Here is a 22,751-nt window from a genome sequence, read left to right as displayed (position 1 = left end):
GAGATACTACTGAATAACAATGTGTACATTAGATGTGACCTGCTGATTAAGATTAAGTTGTGTGTACTGACGCCTACTGAGATACAATGGGAACTGTTGGAGGTGAGCCCGGCTCCCACAAAAGCACACCACACACACATACTGACTCGCACACACTCACATAAACACTGAGTCGTTAGCACAGTGACAGATGCCGGAGCTGAAATTTGCTAAATAATTGAAACGTGAGATAGAGATACTGGTTGCCTGGGGGATGGTGGATGAGTACACTATGAAACAGAGAAGGGGGTTATTCGGTTTGTAACTCTGACTACATATAGGCAACTGAGTGGCGCCAGAAGCTATTCAAACATTCTACAATTTGACCTAATAGACTGAATATACCTAAACCTGAATGATTATGTAAAATAGGACAATTGTGTTCGGTACAATATGGACCATCTCAGATTGTACCACAAAATATTAATGAATCATGTTTGCAGCTAATTAATTCAACTTAATTTAAATAAGCACTCTAGAACTGTTAAATCAACTGCAGGTCTCAAATTGAAATGAAAGAAAGTGTTTCCTCTAGTCATTTGCTTTACCAAATGGTTCTGTCACCTGTTTTAGACTGTATAGATGAATTGATTAATTGATTTCATTGATTGATTGACCTACTACAGTATGTTGGTGAGCCTCTTGAACTCCCTAACTGTCCAGCAGCCTAACTGCCTAACTCCCTAACTGCCTAACTCCCTAACTGCCTAACTCCCTAACTGCCTAACTGCCTAACTGCCTAACTCCCTAACTGTCCAGCAGCCTAACTGCCTAACTCCCTAACTGCCTAACTCCCTAACTGCCTAACTCTCTAACTGCCTAACTGCCTAACTCCCTAACTGCCTAACTCCCTAACTGCCTAACTCCCTAACTGCCTAACTTCCTAACTGTCCAGCAGCCTAACTGCCTAACTCCCTAACTGCCTAACTCCCTAACTCCCTAACTGCCTAACTGCCTAACTGCCCAGCTGCCCAACTGCCTAACTCCCTAACTGCCTAACTCCCTAACTGCCTAACTGCCTAACTCCCTAACTGCCTAACTGCCCAACTGCCTAACTCCCTAACTGCCTAACGCTCTAACTGCCCAGCTGCCCAACTGCCTAACTCCCTAACTGCCCAGCTGCCCAACTGCCTAACTCCCTAACTGCCTAACTGCCTTAATTACCTTTTTCTTTCTTCCTGAATGCCTGCCATGACTGATTGGCTGACTGATCTCACCTGCTCCAGCATGTTGGTGAGCCTCTCGGCCTCCAGGTCGATGACAAACTTCTTCTCCTGCCGTCGGTCCAGGTCCTCCAGGAGGCGCCGGTAGGCAGCGTCGTCGAAGCTCTCCACACAGATGGCGCTCACCTGCCAGCTGTTCTGGCCCGCCTTCTCCATGATGGCCTGCAGTATGGCGTACCCTGAGGGACAAGACCAACCACCAATCAGATCACGGAATTTCATTCCAATAATTTATTTAGCTACATAGTGACAATTAATTAATATTTTACTGCAGTGGGCTAAATCAAGGTCACAGTGTTTATTGGTAGTCTTAAACAAATCTACTTTGAAACAGAAGTATACACCTCACACATATGGTTATGGGCTTACAAAAAATAAGACACCTGTACCATGTCAGATATAGAGTTGAAATATTACACTTTATATACATCAATGAAGACTGAAATATAACAAAACTGTTTGACATAAAAACAGGATTTTCTACGGGTTTCTGGAAATAATGTTTATTAACTATGAAATTATGAAAAATATGAATAACATTACACCCGTGAGGCCACTAGGTCATTTGACTGCAGGAAAAGACAACAACATTTGCATATTGAATGTACAACAGTCAGATGCATTGCACCATCACATCTGCACTACAATCATTTACAGTGTTGGTCCCCAAATCAGTACGGAGTGGGTCTCATATTAGGATTCTGCACTTATAATCTGCTCTCCTTTCAGGGTTAGGGTCAATTCAGTCAGACCAAATGCCAACCCTACTTCCTATTGGCTGGGAAATGACTGAGTGATATTACTGAGTACTACTGATATCATAAAACTGAAGCCACAATCTAAAAACACTGGCTTCCCAAAAACAACAAGCATGCAAGAAGAAGAACCACAAGAAACCCTGCATCCAAGAAGAGCTTTTCTATCTGTGTTGAATTCAGAGTTCTAACCCTTTGCTCCTATGCCAATTCTTCATACCAGTCCCACAGCAACCCCCTGTTTTTGAGTAGATGGCCTAGTCTCTTTGATTAGAGACTGGTAGAGTGGGAGGAACCACATGGTGTTTAGAGGGGGGACTCTGGGCTGCTGGGACCAGATGAGGCCTTGTGTAAATAGAGGAACGATAGAGGGGTGAGAGGAAGTCAGGGGAGCCCCGCCCTGCGTCTCCTGTCTTCTCTCCAACAGGAACAGATGTCCCACTTAAACGGCCCCTCCTGGTGGCCATCACAAGCTGGCAACCTTTCTCCCTCTGCTCCCAATTAGTAGATTAACCTGTGCTCGAGTATCCACGTCTGGCTCAACCCCCCTTTTTCACTCTCTCTCTGTGCATCCTATTAGAGTGAGTGAGTGAGTGAGTGAGTGAGTGAGTGAGTGAGTGAGTGAGTGAGTGAGTGAGTGAGTGAGTGAGTGAGTGAGTGAGTGAGTCAGTCAGTCAGTCAGTCAGTCAGTCAGTCAGTTCAGTCAGTCAGTCAGTCAGTCAGTCAGTCAGTCAGTCAGTCAGTCAGTCAGTCAGTCAGTCAGTCAGTCTGTCAGTCTGTCTGTCTGTCTGTCTGTCTGTCTGTCTGTCTGTCTGTCTGTCTGTCTGTCTGTCTGTCTGTCTGTCTGTCTGTCTGTCTGTCTGTCTTTGCCACTGCTTCAGCTTCAACACACACCCGTCAGGGCTGGGACTACCTGGATATGTCCAAAAAGAAACTCAAATGTTGTTTTCCTTTCAGAGGGCTGCCGTGCTTCTAGCTCTTAGGAAACTTTGCAGTGTTTTGTTTTTGTATGTATTATTTCTTACATTATTGTAATTACATACAGCAGGGAAAAGCTATTGGATATCAGAGCAGCGGTAACTCACCAGCACTACCAGCATTACGACCAGGAATACGACTTTCCCAAAGCAAATCCTTTGTTCACACCCCACAGGGTTTTGAACTGATTCCAGAGGCCGAACCAAAACACTGCCGGAGGAGGAGAGGTACTCAGAGGTCATCTAGTCTGACTTAGGAGGCACGCAAACCACCCACCGCTTCCTAGTATATTACTCACTAATGTTCAGTCTCTGGATAATAAAGTTGACAAGCTCAGGGCGAGGGTTTCTTTCCAGAGAGACATCAGGGATTGTAACATACTCCGTTTCACTGAAACATGGCTCTCTCGGGATATACGGGGTCGGTCCAGCGAGTTGGGTTCTCAGTTCATTGCGCAGATAGGAAAAAATATCTCTCAGGGAAGAAGAAGGGCGGGGGTGTATGTTTCGTGATTAACAACTCATGCTGGAATTGTAACAAAATACAGGAACTCAAGTCCTTTTGTTCACCCAACCTAGAATACGTCACAATCAAACGCCGATCGTATTATCTCTCAAGAGAATACTCTTCAGTTAAAGTCACAGCAGTGTACAGTTGAAGTCGGAAGTTCACATACACTTAGGTTGGAGTATTTTTCAACCACTCCACAAATGTCTTGTTAACAAAGTATAGTTTTGGCAAGTCGGTTAGGACATCTACTTTGTGCATGACACAAGTTATTTTTCGAAAAATTGGTTACAAACAGATTATTTCACTTAATCACAATTCCAGTGGGTCAGAAGTTTACATACACTAAGTTGACTGTGCCTTTAAACAGCTTGGAAAATTCCAGAAAATGATGTCATGGCTTCTGTTAGGCTAATTGACATCATTTGACTCAATTAGAGGTGTAGCTGTGGATGTATTTCAAGGCCTACCTTCAAAATCAGTGCCTCTTTCCTTGACATCATGGGAAAATCAAAAGAAATCAGCCAAGACCTCAGAAAAAAATTGTAGACCTCCACAAGTCTGGTTCATCCTTGGGAGCAATTTCCAAACACCTGAAGGTATCATGTAAATCTGTACAAACAATAGTATGCAAGTATAAACACCATGGGACCACGACAGACCGCTCAGGAAGGAGATGCGTTCTGTCTCCTGGAGATAAACGTACTTTGGTGCGAAAAGTGCAAATCAATCCCAGAACAACAGCAAAGGACCTTGTGAAGATGCTGGAGGAAACAGGTACAAAAGTATCTATAGCCACAGTAAAACGAGTCCTGTATCGACATAACCTGAAAGGCCGCTCAACAAGGAAGAAGCCACTGCTCCAAAACCGTCATAAAAAGGCAGACTACTGTTTGCAAATGCACATGGAGACAAAGATCGTACTTTTTGGAGAAATGTCTTCTGGTCTGATGAAACACAAATGGAACTGTTTGGCCATAATGACGATCATTATGTTTGGAGGAAAAGCGGGAGGCTTGCGAGCTGAAGAACACCATCCCAACCGTGAAGCACGGGGGTGGCCGCATCATCTTGTGGGGGTGCTTTGCTGCATGAGGGCATAGTGCACTTCACAAAATAGATGGCATCATGAGGCAGGAAAATTATGTGGATATATTGATGCAACATCAGTCAGGAAGTTAAAGCTTGGTCTCAAATGAGTCTTCCAAATGGACAATGCCCTCAAGCATACTTCCAAAGTTGTGGCAAAATGGCTTTAGGACAACAAAGTCAAGGTATTGGAATGACCATCGCAAAGCCCTGACCTCAATCCCATAGAATAGTTTAGGGCAGAAGTTAAAAAAAGTGTGGGCGAGCAAGGAGGCCTACATACCTGACTCAGTTACACCAGCTCTGTCAGGAGGAATGGGACAAAATTCACCCAACTTATTGTGGGAAGCTTGTGGAAGGCTACCTGAAACGTTTGACCCAAGTTAAACAATTTAAAGACAATGCTACCAAATACTAATTGAGTGTATATAAACTTCTGATCCAAGTTGAATGTGATTAAAGAAATAAAAGCTGAAATAAATAATTCTTTCTACTATTATTCTGACATGTCACATTCTTTAAATAAAGTGGTGATCATAACTGACCTAAGTCAGGGAATTTTTACAAGGATTAATTGTCAGGAATTGTGAAAACTTCTGACTTCAACTGTAGATGGCAGCATTCGCACAAAATCGAAAGTGCGAACCACCGCATTTAACCATGACAAAGTGACTGGGAATATGGCAGAATACAAAAGTGTAGTTATTCCTTCCGCAAGGCAATCAAACAGGCAAAACATCAGTATAGAGACAAAGTGGTCGCAATTCAACCGCTCAGACACGAGACGTATGTGGCAGGGTCTACAGACAATCACGGACTGCAAAATGAAAACCACTCACATCGCGGACACTGACATCTTGCTTCTGGACAAGCTAGATCCCTTCTTCGCCCACTTTAAGGATAAAGCAGTGCCACCGACGCGGCCCGCTACCAAGGACTGTGGGCTCTCCTTCTCCGTAGCCATCGTGAGTAAGACATTTAACTGTGTTAACCCTTGCAAGGCTGGGTTAATGTGGATAGGAGGGAGCACCCCCCTATCCACATCGATGGGACCGCAGCGGAGAAGGTGGATAGTTCCTCGGCTTACACTTAACTGACAAACTGAAATGGTCCACCAACACAGACAGTGTGGTCAAGAAGGCTCAACAGCGCCTCTTCAACCTCAGGAGGCTTGGCACCTAAAACCCTTACAAACTTTTACAGATGCACAATTGAGAGCATCATGTCGGGCTGTATCACCGCCTGGTATGGCAACTGCAGCGCCAGCAACCGCATGGCTCTCCAGGTGGTGAGGGGCAAACTACCTGCCCTCCAGGACACATACAGCACCCGATGTCACAGCCTGTTCACCCCGCTATCATTCAGAAGGCTAGGTCAGTACAGGTGCATCAAAGCAGGGGCAGAGAACCTGGAAAAACAGCTTCTATCTCAAGGCCATCAGACTGTTAAATAACCATCACTAGCACATTAGAGGCTGCTGCCTATAAACATAGACTTGAAATCACTGGCCACTTTAATACATGGAACACTAGTCACTTTAATAACGTTTGCATATTTTCCATTACTCGTCTCATATGTACAGTATATACTGTATTCTATTCTATTATACTGTATCTTAGTCTTTGCCGCTCTGACATTGCTCGTCCATATATTTACATATTCTAAATAGTCTGGCTACCCAGACTATTTGCATTGCCCCCCTCCCCCTCTCTGGATCGCTGCTGCTACTCTGTTATTATCTATGCATCGTCACTTTAATAAATCTACTTACATGTAACATATTACCTCAATTACCTCGACACCGGTGCCCCCGCACTTTGACTCTGTACCGGTACCCCATGTATATTTTAGGCATCTTCTTAAAACTGCATTGTTGGTTAAGGGCTTGTAAGTAAGCATTTCACTGTAAGGTTTACACCTGTTGTGTTTGGCGCATGTGACAAATACAATTTGATTTGATACTTAGATTTGTGTGTATTGGGTATATGTTGTGAAATTGTTAAATATTACTTGTTAGATATTACCGCACTGTCGAAGCTGGAAACAAGCATTTTGCTACACCCCCAATAACACCTGCTAAACACGTGTATGTGACCAACAAAATGTGATTTGATTTGAGATATATTGTATGCTGAAATTCTTGGACATTTTAAAGAGTTTCCAATAGTGACTTTTTAAAATTCCACCCCTGGCTTGTGTTCATTAGTAACCTGACCACCCATCCACATCACTCTGCCAAAAGGTTATGCTCACTAGCGTCTCTTTCCACAATGAATATATGGAGTGATCAATAGAACAGAGGAATTAAATTCAGGATTAGTCATCAGGCAAGTTCATTAGGGCACATAAAAAACGTTTAAAACCTCTTGCAACGGAAAACAAAAATGAATATTCGTTATTGGTCAGGTCCATTGTAGGTAGTCCATCCTGATTTCAGTCCGTTTTCTCCATTTGGTGCATTATAAGTATGAACCTGGTGATAACAAGCACAAGACGACAATTCTGCAACGATACTAGTTTTGTGCTTTGTATACAGTGCCTTGCGAAAGTATTCGGCCCCCTTGAACTTTGCGACCTTTTGCCACATTTCAGGCTTCAAACATAAAGATATAAAACTGTATTTTTTTGTGAAGAATCAACAACAAGTGGGACACAATCATGAAGTGGAACGACATTTATTGGATATTTCAAACTTTTTTAACAAATCAAAAACTGAAAAATTGGGCGTGCAAAATTATTCAGCCCCCTTAAGTTAATACTTTGTAGCGCCACCTTTTGCTGCGATTACAGCTGTAAGTCGCTTGGGGTATGTCTCTATCAGTTTTGCACATCGAGAGACTGACATTTTTTCCCATTCCTCCTTGCAAAACAGCTCGAGCTCAGTGAGGTTGGATGGAGAGCATTTGTGAACAGCAGTTTTCAGTTCTTTCCACAGATTCTCGATTGGATTCAAGTCTGGACTTTGACTTGGCCATTCTAACACCTGGATATGTTTATTTTTGAACCATTCCATTGTAGATTTTGCTTTATGTTTTGGATCATTGTCTTGTTGGAAGACAAATCTCCGTCCCAGTCTCAGGTCTTTTGCAGACTCCATCAGGTTTTCTTCCAGAATGGTCTTGTATTTGGCTCCATTCATCTTCCCATCAATTTTAACCATCTTCCCTGTCCCTGCTGAAGAAAAGCAGGCCCAAACCATGATGCTGCCACCACCATGTTTGACAGTGGGGATGGTGTGTTCAGTGTGATGAGCTGTGTTGCTTTTACGCCAAGCATAACGTTTTGCATTGTTGCCAAAAAGTTCAATTTTGGTTTCATCTGACCAGAGCACCTTCTTCCACATGTTTGGTGTGTCTCCCAGGTGGCTTGTGGCAAACTTTAAACAACACTTTTTATGGATATCTTTAAGAAATGGCTTTCTTCTTGCCACTCTTACATAAAGGCCAGATTTGTGCAATATACGACTGATTGTTGTCCTATGGACAGAGTCTCCCACCTCAGCTGTAGATCTCTGCAGTTCATCCAGAGTGATCATGGGCCTCCTGGCTGCATCTCTGATCCGTCTTCTCCTTGTATGAGCTGAAAGTTTAGAGGGACGGCCAGGTCTTGGTAGATTTGCAGTGGTCTGATATTCCTTCCATTTCAATATTATCGCTTGCACAGTGCTCCTTGGGATGTTTAAAGCTTGGGAAATCTTTTTGTATCCAAATCCGGCTTTAAACTTCTTCACAACAGTATCTCGGACCTGCCTGGTGTGTTACTTGTTCTTCATGATGCTCTCTGCGCTTTTAACGGACCTCTGAGACTATCACAGTGCAGGTGCATTTATACGGAGACTTGATTACACACAGGTGGATTGTATTTATCATCATTAGTCATTTAGGTCAACATTGGATCATTCAGAGATCCTCACTGAACTTCTGGAGAGAGTTTGCTGCACTGAAAGTAAAGGGGCTGAATAATTTTGCACGCCCAATTTTTCAGTTTTTGATTTGTTAAAAAAGTTTGAAATATCCAATAAATGTCGTTCCACTTCATGATTGTGTCCCACTTGTTGTTGATTCTTCACAAAAAAATACAGTTTTATATCTTTATGTTTGAAGCCTGAAATGTGGCAAAAGGTCGCAAACTTCAAGGGGGGCGAATACTTTCGCAAGGCACTGTATGTCCTATAGTCTATAAGCAACCTGGCTGTGGTCCTGTAGTATATAGACAGATCTTATGACTAGTTGGCTAGCGGCCCATCTATCCCATATGGCTGTGATTACAGTGTCTCAGTCAGGGCCAGGTGCAGCTTCTCTCCTCATATCAGTGACATCACTGTAATTACACACTGGAGAATAAAGCAAAGCCCATTATGAGCCCTGTGAACAACTGACCTAAGTGCAGCCATTAAGGCGCATACAGTATAGATGATGCACAAAAACACACACACATACACATGCATGAATGAACACACACATGCATGTACACGCATGCACAAACAAAAACACACACACAAGCCCTTCCCCCACACACGTGGTGCGACCTACGGCAGACACCAAACAGCCCAGAGCAGCAAAAGTAATTCCTTTCTATGTAACGTAACAAAATCCTATCATGTTCTATTCGCAATCACAGGCAATCCACCTATACCAGCCCCACAAGCCCCACCAACCAGAGATGAACGCTACGGCCGGTTTGCCTTTCTTTCCGCCTACCCGTCACTGATTACCAGCTGATAAATCTGTAGCCTGGAGCTGTGTGTGGAGCAGCAGCCAGCCACAATCAGCATCAGTGTCAGAGCAATAGCTGCCTGCCTGTCTGCACTACAGAACAGCACAGAGTACAGTCCCCCCCCACCCCCCATTGCACATAGGAGGCAGTGATTATATGGAATGCATGTCATTCAATGAGCTCTTGTCTACTGCAGTAAATGAGTGAGAGAAGGAGAGTGATGGAGAGGGGGTGAATAGAGTCCAGTGCAGAGAGAGAGAGAGCGTGTGATATTCCTCCTGAGAGACCTAAACTTTTAAACTGAGTCACTCATCATGACCTGGAGACCCCGCTATTTGCTGAGCAGAGACAGATAGAGAGTCTGTGTGTGTGTGTGTGTGTGTGTGAGAGAGAGAGAGAGAGAGAGAGAGAGAGAGAGAGAGAGAGAGAGAGAGAGAGAGAGAAAGCATTATCATTAACTTGTACATGACTTGTACATTTCCTCAGTGAAAACAATGTACTGAGCAAATGTCAAATTGCGTATTTACCAAATTACCGTACGGCAGACCACGTATTCACCCTGCACACCCTAATTGAATAAAAAAGGCAAAGTCTTCTCATGCTTTGTTGATTTCTAGTTGGCATGAGGGTCTGCTATTCAAATGGATAGAAAGTGTTGTTATAAAATCCATGTACACAAACAACAAGTGTGCGGTTAAAATTGGCAAAAACAAACACATTTCTTTCCACAGGGATGTGGAGTGAGACAGGGATGCAGCTTAAGCCCCACCCTCTTCAACATATATATATCAACAAATTGGCGAAGGCACTAGAACAGCCTGCAGCACGCGGCCTCACCCTACTAGAATCTGAAGTCAAATGTCTACTGTTTGCTGATGATCTGGTGCTTCTGTCCCCAACCAAGGAGGGCCTACAGCAGCACCTAGATCTTCTGCACAGATTCATTCAGACCTGGGCCCTGACAGTAAATCTCAGTAAGACAAAAAAATGGTGTTCCAAAAAAGGTCCAGTTGCCAGGACCACAAATACAAATTCCATCTACACACCGTTGCCCTAGAGCACACAAAAAATATACACACCTCAGCCTAAACATCAGCACCACAGGTAACTTCCACAAATCATTGAACGATCTGAGAGACAAGGCAAGAAGGGCCTTCTATGTCATCAAAAGGAACATACAATTCGACATACCAATAGCGATCTGGCATAAAATACTTAAATAAGTTATAGAACCCATTGCCCTTTATGGTTGTGAGGTCTGGGATCTGCTCACCAACCAATAATTCACAAAATGGGACAAACACCAAATTGAGAATTCTGCAAACACGTCCTCTGTGTACAACGTAAAACACCATATAACGCATGTAGAGCAGAATTAGGGCAATATCCGCTAATGTTCAAAATCCAGAAAAGAGCCTACAAAAATTCTACAATCACCTAAAAGGAAGCGATTCCCAAACCTTCCATAACAAAGCCATCGCCTACAGAGAGATGAACCTGGTGAAGAGTCCTTTAAGCAAGCTGGTCCTGGGGCTCTGTTCACAAACACAAACAGACCCTACAGAGCGCCAGGACAGCAACACAATTAGACCCAACCAAATCATGAGAAAACAAAAAATAAGTACTTGACACATTGGAATGAATTGACAAAATAACAAAGCAAACTAGAATGCTATTTGGCCCTAAACAGAGAGTACACAGTGGCAGAATACCTGGCCACTGTGACTGACCCAAACTTAAGGAAAGCTTTGACTATGTACAGACTCAGTGAGCATAGCCTTGCTATTGAGAAAGGCCACAGTAGGCAGACCTGGCTCTCAAGAGAAGACAGGCTATGTGCACACTGCCCACAAAATGAGGTGGAAACTGAGATGCACTTCCTAACCTCCTGCCAAATGTATGACCATATTAGAGACACATAATTCCCTCAGATTACACAGACCCATAAAGATTTTGAAAACAAATCCAATTTTGATAAAGTGCCATATCTATTGGGTGAAATACCACAGTGTGCCATCACAGCAGCATGATTTGTGGCCTGTTGCCACAAGGAAAGGGCAACCAGTGAAGAACAAACACCATTGTAAATAAAACCTATATTTATGTTTATTTGTTTTCCCTTTTGTACTTCAACTATTTGCATAGTTGAAGTACAATATGACATTGGATATGTCTTTATTATTTTGGAACTTTTGTGACTGTAATGTTTACTGTTAATTTTTTATTGTTAATTTTACTTTTGTTTATGATCTATTTCACATACTTTGACAATGTAAACATATGTTTCCCATGCCAATAAAGCCCGTTGAAAAGAGAGAGGGAGAGAGAGAGAGAGAGTGTGTATGTGTGTATGAAAGAGAGAGACAGAGAGAGAAAGAGAGAGAGAGAAAGAGACAGTGTCTGTCTGAGTCTGTGTGTGTGAGAAGTGAGAACAAGAGAGAGAGAAAAGAGACAGACAGAAAGCGAGAGAGAGATACAGTGTGTGTGTGAGAGAGAGAGAGTGTGTATATGTGTATGTGTGAGGGGGAGAGAGAGAGAGACACACACAGAGACACAGAGACACAGAGTGAGTGAGTGAGTGAGTGAGTGAGTGAGTGAGTGAGTGAGTGAGTGAGTGAGTGAGTGAGTGAGTGAGTGAGTGAGTGAGTGAGAGAGAGAGAGAGAGAGAGAGGGAGAGAGGGTCGCTTACCAAGAAACAAGTATATGTTCCTACGTGGCCAAGTTACAGTTTTGACTTAAAAATGCTTGAAAATCTATGGCAAGACCTGAAATTGGTAATCTAGCGCTTACAAATTTACCAAGAAAGACTCACAGCTGTAACCGCTGCCAAAGGTGCTTCTATAAATTATTGATTCAGGGGTGTGCATAGTAATATAAATGAGATATTTCTATATTTAATTTCCAATCAATTTGAAAAAATATCTAAAAACATGTTTTCAGTTTGTCATTATGGGGTATTGTGTGTAGATGGGTGAGACAAAAAATAAATCTAATCTATTTTCACAATTTTATCCATTTTAAATTCCATCTGTAACAAAACATTTGGGATAAGTCAAGGCGTATGAATACTTTCTGCAAGGGAAATGAGGTGGTGGCGACAGTGGTTAAAGGGTTGGGCCAGTAACCGAACGGTTGCAAGATCGAATCCCCGAGCCGACAAGGTACAAATCAGTCGTTCTGCCTTTGAATAAGGCAGTTAACCCACTAGGCCGACATTAAGAATTTGTTCTTGACTTTCTTTAGTTAGTGTATCTTATTTATCAGCCGCGCACAACATACTTTATTTTGAGCTGAATATCACTCTGCTGCTGTAGCTACTCAGCTAGTTGCTGCTGCAGTGAAACATGGGCTTTTATCATCTCAACAATTCTAAATGCAATGGCATGTTAAAACGTTTTGATGGCCACAATTAAAAATAACTACACTTTTTATTTCTGAACTGGTAATTGAAGCACGCCTCCCATTCAAGTGCATAGGCAACGGTAGGCAGGCTACCAAAGCTTCACACACCACTTTGCAATATAAGCTAGAGGCAGGATTCATTTTGAAAACATATAGGGATCACCCACCCCCAGAAAAAAATATAATGAAACTGCTGTCAGTTTGTTAAAAGCCTAAGTTCTATCAGTGTGTAAAATGAAATTATACAGGAACGCATCATAGCTATATAATTCTCGTCACTAGAGATAGTGGATAACACACTATCACATTTCAACAATTACCTGCACTCCAGATCGCCAAATCAGCCAATAGATGGTATGGCCATACTTGTCTAAAACACATCCGTCCGTTTATATTGTCATGATAAAGTATAGATTTCGCTTAGAGGTGCTCAATCAAAACACTGCACCAAATAATCCAACTCCGTTTGTCCTTCAAGTACCATGTCCTAATGGAAATAGAGATCTGCCTGTGGAAGTAGAGATCTAACAGAAAGGAGGAGATAGGAATCCCAACGGACAATGAATAGAGAAAGGCTCCACCCAACTGACTGTAAACCAATCACATTCATGTTGTCATGCCGCGTCACGCAGTTGCTAAACTAATCATCAATCTGCAATCAGTGCCTCTTTGCTTGACATTATGGGAAAATCAAAAGAAATCAGCCAAGACCTCAGAAAATAAATTGTAGACCTCCACAAGTCTGGTTCATCCTTGGGAGATATTTTCCAAACGCCTGAAGGTACCACGTTCATCTGTCAAACAATAGCAAGTATAAACACCATGGGACCACACAGCCGTCATACCACTCAGGAACGAGACGCGTTCTGTCTCCTAGCGATGAATGTACTTTGGTGCGAAAAGTGCAAATCAATCCCAGAACAACAGCAAAGGACCTTGTGAAGATGCTGGAGGAAACAGATACAAACGTATCTATATCCACAGTAAAACAAGTCCTGTATCGAAATAACCTGAAAGGCTGCTCAGCAAGGAAGAAGCCACTGCTCCAAAACCGCCATAAAAAAGGCAGACTACGGTTTGCAACTGCACGTACTTTCTGGAGAAATGTCCTCTGGTCTGATGAAACAAAAATAGAACGGTTTGGCCATAATGACCATCGTTATGTTTGGAGGAAAAAGGGGGAGGCTTGCAAGTAGAAGGGGTGACAGTATCATGTTGTGGGGGTACTTTGCTGCAGGAGGGACTTGTGCACTTCACAAAATAGATGGCATCATGAGGCAGGAAAATTATGTGGATATATTGGAGCACCATCTCAGTCGGGAAGTTAGAGTTTGGTGGCAAATGGGTCTTCCAAATGGACAATGGCCTCAAGCATTCTTCCAAAGTTGTGGCAAAATGACTTAAGGACAACAAAGTCAAGGTATTGGAGTGGCCATCACAAAGCCCTGACCTCAATCTTATAGAACATTTGTCGGCAGAAGTGAAAAAGCGTGTGCGAGCAAGGAGGCAAACCTGACTCAGTTACACCAGCTCTGTCAGGAGGAATGAGCAAAAAGTCACCAAACTTATTGTGGGAAGCTTGTGGAAGGCTACCTGAAACATTTGACCCAAGTTAAACAATTTAAAGGCAATGCTACCAAATACTAATTGAGTGTATGTAAACTTCTGACTCACTGGGAATGTTATGAAATAAATAAAAGCTGAAATAAATCATTCTCTCTACTATTACTCTGACGTTTCACATTCTTAAAATAAAGTGGTGATCCTAACTGACCTAAGACAGGGAATGTTTACTAGGATTAAATGTCAGGAATTGCGAAAAACCGAGTTTAAATGTATTTGACTAAGGTGTATGCAAACTTCAGACTTCAACTGTAGGTCCGTTAAATTTCTCAAATGGCCGGTATATTTAAATCTTCCCGGTCGGACACGCCACATCTTCCTTGGTGGGCACGCAAGCACGCACGCACGCACGCACACACACACACACACACACACACACACACACACACACACACACAATTATATATCTGGTGTGCTCCATGCAAGACCGTCTCAGACTGCCCTGCTCATTGACTGAGCTCGTTCATGCGTGGGCTGATACTCCAGTCAATACTGTGTGTGTAAAAACTGGCAAACACACACGCACACAGCCAAAGTGCTGCCTGCCTGCGTCTTAACACACATTCACTAGAACACAGTTTAAAGCTCTAGCTTTAACCGCCCACATATCGTAAGGTCTGCTTCAATGACACAGTCTCTCAGTCTCTTCCACACCCCCACAATCATGTTTTCTCCAGTATTCCATTATGTTTTCATTGGAAATGTGCCATTCTTCCTATTTCCTACAATGCATTTTATCCATGAGACTGTTTACAGCTACTCTAGAGTACAGATACAGCACTTGAATACAGATACTGTGCAGCTAATCTGCGTCCCAAATGGCACCCTAGTCCCTACATGGTGGGGTCCTGGTCAAAAGTAGTGCACTATGTAGGGAATATGGTGCCATTTGGAACTCAGCATTACTCTAGAGCAGGGTTTCCCAAACCGGGTCCTGTGGCCCCCCCCCCTGGGTGCACGTTTTGGTTTTTGTCCTAACACTATACAGCTGATTCAAATAACCAACTCATCATCAAGCTTTGTTTATTTGAATCTGCTGTGTAATGCTAGGGCAAATCCCAAAACGTGCACTTGAGGTGCCTCAATGGGAGATAGAGAGTAAAAAAGAAAGAGTGACGGATAGTGAATGAATAAATGCAAGGCATGTCGAAGATAACAGCTGAGCTCATGGCTATGATATTCCACTTACAGGGCGCTTTTCCACTCCATTGCAACGAGAAGGAGACGGAGTAGACACTTTTTTTAAATTGAAAAATGCTTATGGAGAGATTCACTACTTTCCACGCTGAGTGGTCCAAAAATGTATTTCTCCACTGATCTGCAGTTAAATCAATTAGGAAAGGAACAGATTGGAGCAGGTTGCAGAGAAGAGTACTGCTGGTACTGGAGAAGTCTAGAGCAAGATGTTGTAGGCCTAACCGGGTCATGGATATGAAAGTTATTAACATTTGTTATTATTATCCCAACTGGCAGCTGGTTGTAATGATGTCAGTTCTGGTTGTAAGCTGGTTGTAATGACGTCAGTTTTGGTTGTAAGCTGGTTGTAATGATGTTAGTTTGGGTTGTAAGCTGGTTGTAATGACGTCAGTTTTGGTTGTAAGCTGGTTGTAATGATGTTAGTTTGGGTTGTAAGCTGGTTGTAATGACGTCAGTTTTGGTTGTAAGCTGTTTGTAATCATGTCATTTTGACCAGCTTTGTCTGCAGGGATGAGAAGTGATGCAGAAAATAGAGAGAAAGAGCTGCATGAGGAAAGACATTAGGCTGTCCAGAGATGGTGGACGGGGCAACTCTATTCTGCGGGGGTGCAGGATATGTCAGTGCTCTATGCAGGCTGGTAACACCACGACAGCTGCAGTGTCAATACAGACATTGATACATGTGGTGAAGCAGCAACCTTTTCTCACTGTGTAACAACAACCCATGTTTAGGCCTTGAGTAGAGATTGGCAGCTGGCGTAGTGACAGTAACAGCCGAACAGCAACAGCAGCAGTAGCAGTAGTTACAGCAGTGACCCCAACAGGAGCTGTCCGTTCAGCACCACAACTGAGCAGACTGCTGTAGGTTATGCTGTCACAACATCATCAATAGAAGCTGTCCCTTCAGCACCCCCACTGTAGGAGTAGTTATAACAGAATCCCCAATAGGCACTGTCCATTCACCACCCCCACTATAGCAGTAGTTACAACAGTATCCCCTATCTTCAAAACCACCACTGAGCAGGCTGCTATAGCTACTGCTGTAGCAGTACCTCAAAATAAGAGCTGTCCGTTAAGCAGGGCCATTGAGCAAGCTGTAGTATTTATCAGCACCAAGGACAGCTCCACACCATGCCGAATACATACAGATGCTCTTGTGCTGCAATCAGGGCCCGTATTTAACGTTTCACAGTAGTGTTGCTGTTTTGCCGTTTAAGATCATAATGAACAAAAATATACAGACAAGGGTGACCTGAGCCTACATCAGCACTCTAACTGTCGGACACTTGGGCCCTGACCAACTAATGGGAAAAACCAGGCCATTGTTTGTTTATGCCTGCCTATTTGGTGATGTAGCCTAGTGGTTAGAGCGTTGGACTAGTAACCGGAAGGTTGTGAGTTCAAACCCCCGAGCTGACAAGGTACAAATCTGTCGTTCTGCCCCTGAACAGGCAGTTAACCCACTGTTCCCAGGCCGTCATTGAAAATAAGAATTTGTTCTTAACTGACTTGCCTGGTTAAATAAAGGTAAAATAAATAAAATAAAATAAATGTGCTTGGAGATGGTTTTGAGTAGTTTTGCAGTGCTCTGGCTGCTTTTTATAATTCAAACGAACCAATATCTGAAACCCGAAAGCACGGTTTGAATGTATAGTTTCTCATTGTGTCGATCTCATGGAGAGTCAGCCCTTGCTTCCATATTAATTTGAGAGTGGTAAAAATGTCCAGCCACAATCGTTAAGCTTTATAGCAAACCAAGTGGCGGAGCTACCGGTTGGCCGAATAATGAATTCAGGATTATGGCTTTAACACAGTTGGCATGTCCTCAATATGACTATTGTCACAGGTTCAGGGCCCATATTCATGAACGATTAGTAGTGCTGATCTAGGATGAGATCCATGTTCCATGTTACTAAGATCTAAAAGGCAAAACTGATCCAAGATCAGCACTCCTACTCTGAGACGCGTATGGGCCCAATTCTCAACACTGCTACACTAAGGTACAGTTGAAGTTCACATACACTTAGGTTGGAGTCATTAAAACTTTTTTTTTAACTTCTCCACAAATGTCTTGTTAACAAACTATAGTTTTGGCAAGTCGGTTAGGACATCGACTTTGTGCATGACACAAGTCATTTTTCCAACAATTGTTTACAGACAGATTATTTCACTTATAATTCACTGTATCACAATTCCAGTGGGTCAGAAGTTTACATGCACTAAGTTGACTGTGCCTTTAAACAGCTTGGAAAATTCCAGAAAATTATGTCATGGCTTTAGAAGCTTCTGATAGGCTAATTGACACCATTTGAGTCAATTGGAGGTGTACCTGTGGATGTATTTCAAGGCCTACCTTCAAACTCAGTGCTTCTTTGCTTGACATCATGGGAAAATCAAAAGAAGTAATCCAAGACCTCAGAAAAAAATGAGTAGACCTCCACAAGTCTGATTCATCCTTGGGAGACATTTTCCAAAAGCCTGAAGGTACCACGTTCATCCGTACAAACAATAGTACGCAAGTATAAACACCATGGGACCATTCAGCTGTCATACCGCTCAGGAAGGAGACGCGTTCTGTCTCCTAGTGATGAATGTACTTTGGTGTGTAAAAAAAAGTGCAAATCAATCCCAGAACAACAGCAAAAGGACCTTGTGAAGATGCTGGAGGAAACAGGTACAAAAGTATCTATATCGACATAACCTGAAAGGCCACTCAGCAAGGAAGAAGCCACTGCTCCAAAACCGCCATAAAAATGCCAGACTACAGTTTGAAACTGCACAAGGGGACAAAGATCGTACAACAAAAATATAACTGTTTGGCCATAATGACCATCATTATGTTTGGAGGAAAAAGGGGGAGGCTTGCAAGAAGAAGAACACCATCCCAACCGTGAAGCACGGGGGTGGCAGCATCATGTTGTGGGGGTGCTTTGCTGCAGGAGGCACTGGTGCAATTCACAAAATAGATGGCATCATGAGGCAGGAAAATTACGTGGATATATTGAAGCAACATCTCAAGATATCAGTCAGGAAGTTAAAGCTTGGTTGCAAATGGGTCTTCCAAATGGACAATGACCCCAAGCATACTTCCAAAGTTGTGGCAAAATGGCTTAAGGACAACAAAGTCAAGGTATTGGAGTGGCCATAAGAAATCCCTGACCTCAATCCTATAGAAAATGTGTGGGCACAACTGAAAAAGCGTGCGCGAGGAAGGAGGCCTACAAACCTGACTCAGTTACACCAGCTCTGTCAGGAGGAATGGGCCAAAATTCACCCAACTTATTGTGGGAAGCTTGTGGAAGGTTACCCGAAACGTTTGACTCAACTTCAACAATTTAAAGGCAATGCTCCCCAATACTAATTGAGTGTATGTAAACTACTGATCCACTGGGAATGTGATGAAAGAAATAAAAGCTGAAATAAATAATTCTCTCTACTATTATTCTGACATTTCACATTCTTAAAATAAAGTGGTGATCCTAACTGACCTAAGACAGGACATTTTTACTATGATTAAATGTGAGGAAATGTGAAAAATGTAAATGTTTTTGGCTAAGGTGAATGTGAACTTCCTACTTCAACTGTACATATGCTTGGGAGTATGTATGGACTGTGTGAATTGAAGATGTTCAACTGAAATTAGTTTAGTTTAGCTCCATCCCCTCTGGGTTGAAACAGACATCTGAGAACAGGGTGAGCTGTTATCGATAGCTGTAAGAGAAGGAGAGACACACAGAGAGAGAGTGGCCTGAGTAAGAGAGAGAGTGAGAAAGACAGTGAGAAATACAAGGTTGAAGAGATAAATCAAATCAAATTGTATTGGTTACATACACATACTTAGCATGTTATTGTGGGTGTAGCGAAACAGCAGCCTTGGGGAAATCCTCTGCGTTATCATTAACAGCAGACTCTTACATTTCCTCAGTAAAAAAACAATGTACTGAGCAAATGTCAAATTGTCTTTTTACCAAATTGCGGCTAAAATTGGCAAAAAAACACACATTTCTTTCCACAAGTCTGTGGGGTGAGACAGGGATGCAGCTTAACTCCCACCCTCTTCAACATATATATCAACGATTTGGCGAGGGCACTAGAACAGTCTGCAGCACCCGGCCTCACCCTACTAGAATCTGAAGTCAAATGTCTACTGTTTGCTAAAGATCTGGTGCTTCAGTCCCCAAACAATGAGGGCCTACTGCAGCTCCTATATCTTCTGTACAGATTCTGTCAGACCTGGGCCCTCCCTGACGGGAAATCTTAGTAAGACAAAAATATTGGTGTTCCAAAAAAGGTCCAGTTGCCAGGACGACAAATACAAATTCCATCTAGACACCGTTATCCTAGAGCACACAAAAAACTATACATACCTCGGCCTAAACATCAGCGCCACAGGTAACTTCTACAAAACTGTGAATGAACTGAGAGACAAGGCAAGAAGGGCCTTCTATGCCATCAAAAGGATCATCAAATTCGACATACTGTTGAATAGATTAGGATCTGGCTAAAAATACTTGAATCGGTTAAATAACCCATTGCCCTTTATGGTTGTGAGATCTGGGGTCCGCTAATCAACCAAGAATTCACAAATGTGACAAACACCAAATTGAAACTGCATGCAGAATTTTGCAAAAATATCCTCTGTGTACAACGAAAAACACAAAATAATGCATGCAGAGCAGAATTAGGCCGATACACTGTAATTATCATAATCCAGAAATGAGCCGTTAAATTCTACAACCACCTAAAAGGAAGCGATTCCCAAACCTGGGGCTCTGTTCACAAACACAAACAGACCCCACAGAGCCCCAGGACAGCAACACATTTAGACCCAACCAAATCATGAGAAAACAAAAAGATAATTACTTGATCAAACTAGAATGCTATTTGGCTCTAAATAGAGAATACACAGTCGCAGAATACCTGACCACTGTGACTGACCCAAACTTAAGGAACGCTTTGACTATGTACAGACTCAGTGAGCATAGCCTTGCCATTGAGAAAGGCCGCCGTAGGCAGACATGGCTCTCAAGAGAAGACAGGCTATGTGCACACTGCCCACAAAATGAGGTGGAAACTGAGCTGCACTTCCTAACCTCCTACCAAATTCATGACCGTATTAAAGACACGTATTTCCTTTAGAGTACACAGATCCACAAAGAATTTTAAAACAAACCCAATTTTGATAAACTCCCATATATCTATTCGGTGAAATATCACACTGTGCCATCACTGCTTCAAGATTTGTGACCTGTTGCCACAAGAAAACAGCTACCAGTGAAGAACAAACACCATTGTAAATACAACCCATATGTGTTTATTTATTTTCCCTTTGGTACTTTAAGTATTTGGAGATAATATAATTATTCTGTAACTTTTGTGAATGTACTGTGTACTGTTCATTTCTAATGTTTATTATCTACTTCACTTGCTTTGGCAATGTTAACATATGTTTCCATGCCAATAAAGTCCTTAAATTGAAATCGAGAGAGAGCGAGAGAGGGATGTGGTGTGTTTCTTGGCTCCGGTGTTGCTCATTAATGGAACAGGAACCTCTGCCTAGTCCTCCCAGAAAGCGAGACACACAGGAAGAGAGGGGGAAAGACAGAGAGCGCAAAAGAGAGCGAGAGAGAGAGCAAAAGAGAGTGAGAGCGAGAGCAAAAGAGAGAGCGAGAGCAAGAGAGAGAGAGAGAGCAAGTGAGAGAGAGAGAGAGCGAACGAGAGCAAGAGAGAGAGAGAGCAAGTGAGAGAGAGAGAGCAAGTGAGAGAGAGAGAGAGAGCAAGAGAGAGAGAGAGAGCAAGAGAGAGAGAGAGCGAGAGCAAGAGCGAGAGCAAGAGAGAGAGAGCAAGAGCGAGCAAGAGAGAGAGAGCAAGAGAGAGAGAGAGAGAGAGCGAGAGAGAGAAAGAAAGAGAGCGAGAGAGAGAGAAAGAGAGCGAGAGCAAGAGAGCGAGCAAGAGAGAGAAAGAGAGAAAGAGAGCGAGAGCGAGAGAGAGAGAGCAAGAGCGAGCAAGAGAGAGAGCAAGAGAGAGAGCAAGAGCGAGCAAGAGAGAGAGAGAACAAGAGAGCAAAAGAGAGTGAGCAAGAGAGAGAGAGAGGCAGAGAGCGCAAGAGAGAAAGCGCAAGAGCAAGAGAGAGAGCGAGAGCAAGCGAGGGAGCGAGAGCAAAAGAGAGCAAAAGCGAGCAAGAGAGAGAGATAGAAAGAGAGAGAGAGGGAGATAGCAAGAGGGAGAGAGAGTGAGTGAGAGAGCAAGAGAGATTAAGAGAGCAAGAGAGAGCAACAGAGAGAGCGAGAGAGAGAGCAAGAGAGAGAGAGAGCGAGCAAGAGAGAGAGAGCGAGCAAGCAAGAGCGAGCAAGAGAGAGAGCGAGAGAGAGAGAGCAAGAGAGAGAGAGCAAGAGAGAGATCATGAAAGAGCGAGAGAACGAGAGAGCGCAAGAGAGAGAGAGAGCAAGAGAGTGAGAGAGAGCAAGAGAGAGAGCGAGAGAGAGAGAGAGCAAGAGAGAGAGAGCAAGAGAGAGAGAGCAAGAGAGAGAGAGAGCAAGAGAGAGAGAGAGCAAGAGAGAGAGAGAGCAAGAGAGAGAGAGAGCAAGAGAGAGAGAGAGCAAGAGAGAGAGAGAGCAAGAGAGAGAGAGAGCGAGAGCGAGAGCAAGAGAGAGGGCAAGAGAGAGAGCAAGAGAGAGCAAGAGCAACAGAGAGAGAGAGAGAGAGAGCAACAGAGAGAGAGAGAGCAACAGAGAGAGAGAGAGCGCAAGAGAGAGAGAGAGCGCAAGAGCAAAAGAGAGCGCAAGAGAGAGAGAGAGCAAGAGAGAGAGCAAGAAAGAGAGAGAGAGCAAGAGAGAAAAAGAGCAAGAGCAAGAGAGAGCAACAGAGAGCAACAGTGAGAGAGAGAGCGAGAGCGAGAGCAAGAGAGAGCGAGAGAGAGAGAGAGCAAGAGAGAGAGAGCAAGAGCGCGAGCAAGAGAGAGAGAGCGAGCAAGAGAGAGAGAGAGAGCGCAAGAGCGAGCAAGAGAGCGAGCAAGAGAGAGAGAGAGCGAGCAAGAGAGAGAACGAGAGAGAGAGCAAGAGAGAGAGAGAGCAAGAGAGCAAGAGGGATAGAGAGCGAGAGAGAGAGAGCAAGATAGAGAGAGAGCAAAAGAGAGCAAGAGAGAGCAAAGAGAGAGAGAGCAAGAGAGAGAGAGAGCAATAGAGAGCAATAGAGAGCAAAAGAGAGCAAGAGAGAGCAAGAG

General features: G+C 43.3%; 1 protein-coding gene across 5 annotated transcripts in view; it reads right to left on the bottom strand.

Moving 5' to 3' along the window:
- Nucleotides 1-22,751, bottom strand: part of LOC110534862 (glutamate receptor 4) — a 186,286-nt gene that overhangs the window by 59,317 nt on the left and 104,218 nt on the right. For all 5 annotated transcript variants that reach the window (XR_005053597.1, XM_036989863.1, XM_036989861.1 and 2 more), the window contains exon 4: nt 1,257-1,441. Coding sequence is in view for 4 of the 5 variants with exons in the window: in XM_036989863.1 (XP_036845758.1) it covers nt 1,257-1,441 (185 nt within the window). In the remaining variant the exon portion in view is untranslated. The remainder of the gene's footprint in view (nt 1-1,256; nt 1,442-22,751) is intronic.

Source organism: Oncorhynchus mykiss, chromosome 10 (genome assembly GCF_013265735.2).
Source record: "Oncorhynchus mykiss isolate Arlee chromosome 10, USDA_OmykA_1.1, whole genome shotgun sequence".
Classification (NCBI taxonomy): domain Eukaryota; kingdom Metazoa; phylum Chordata; class Actinopteri; order Salmoniformes; family Salmonidae; genus Oncorhynchus; species Oncorhynchus mykiss.
The sequence above is the reverse complement of the archived record's forward strand: the minus strand, read 5'-3'. Positions and strand labels throughout refer to the sequence as shown.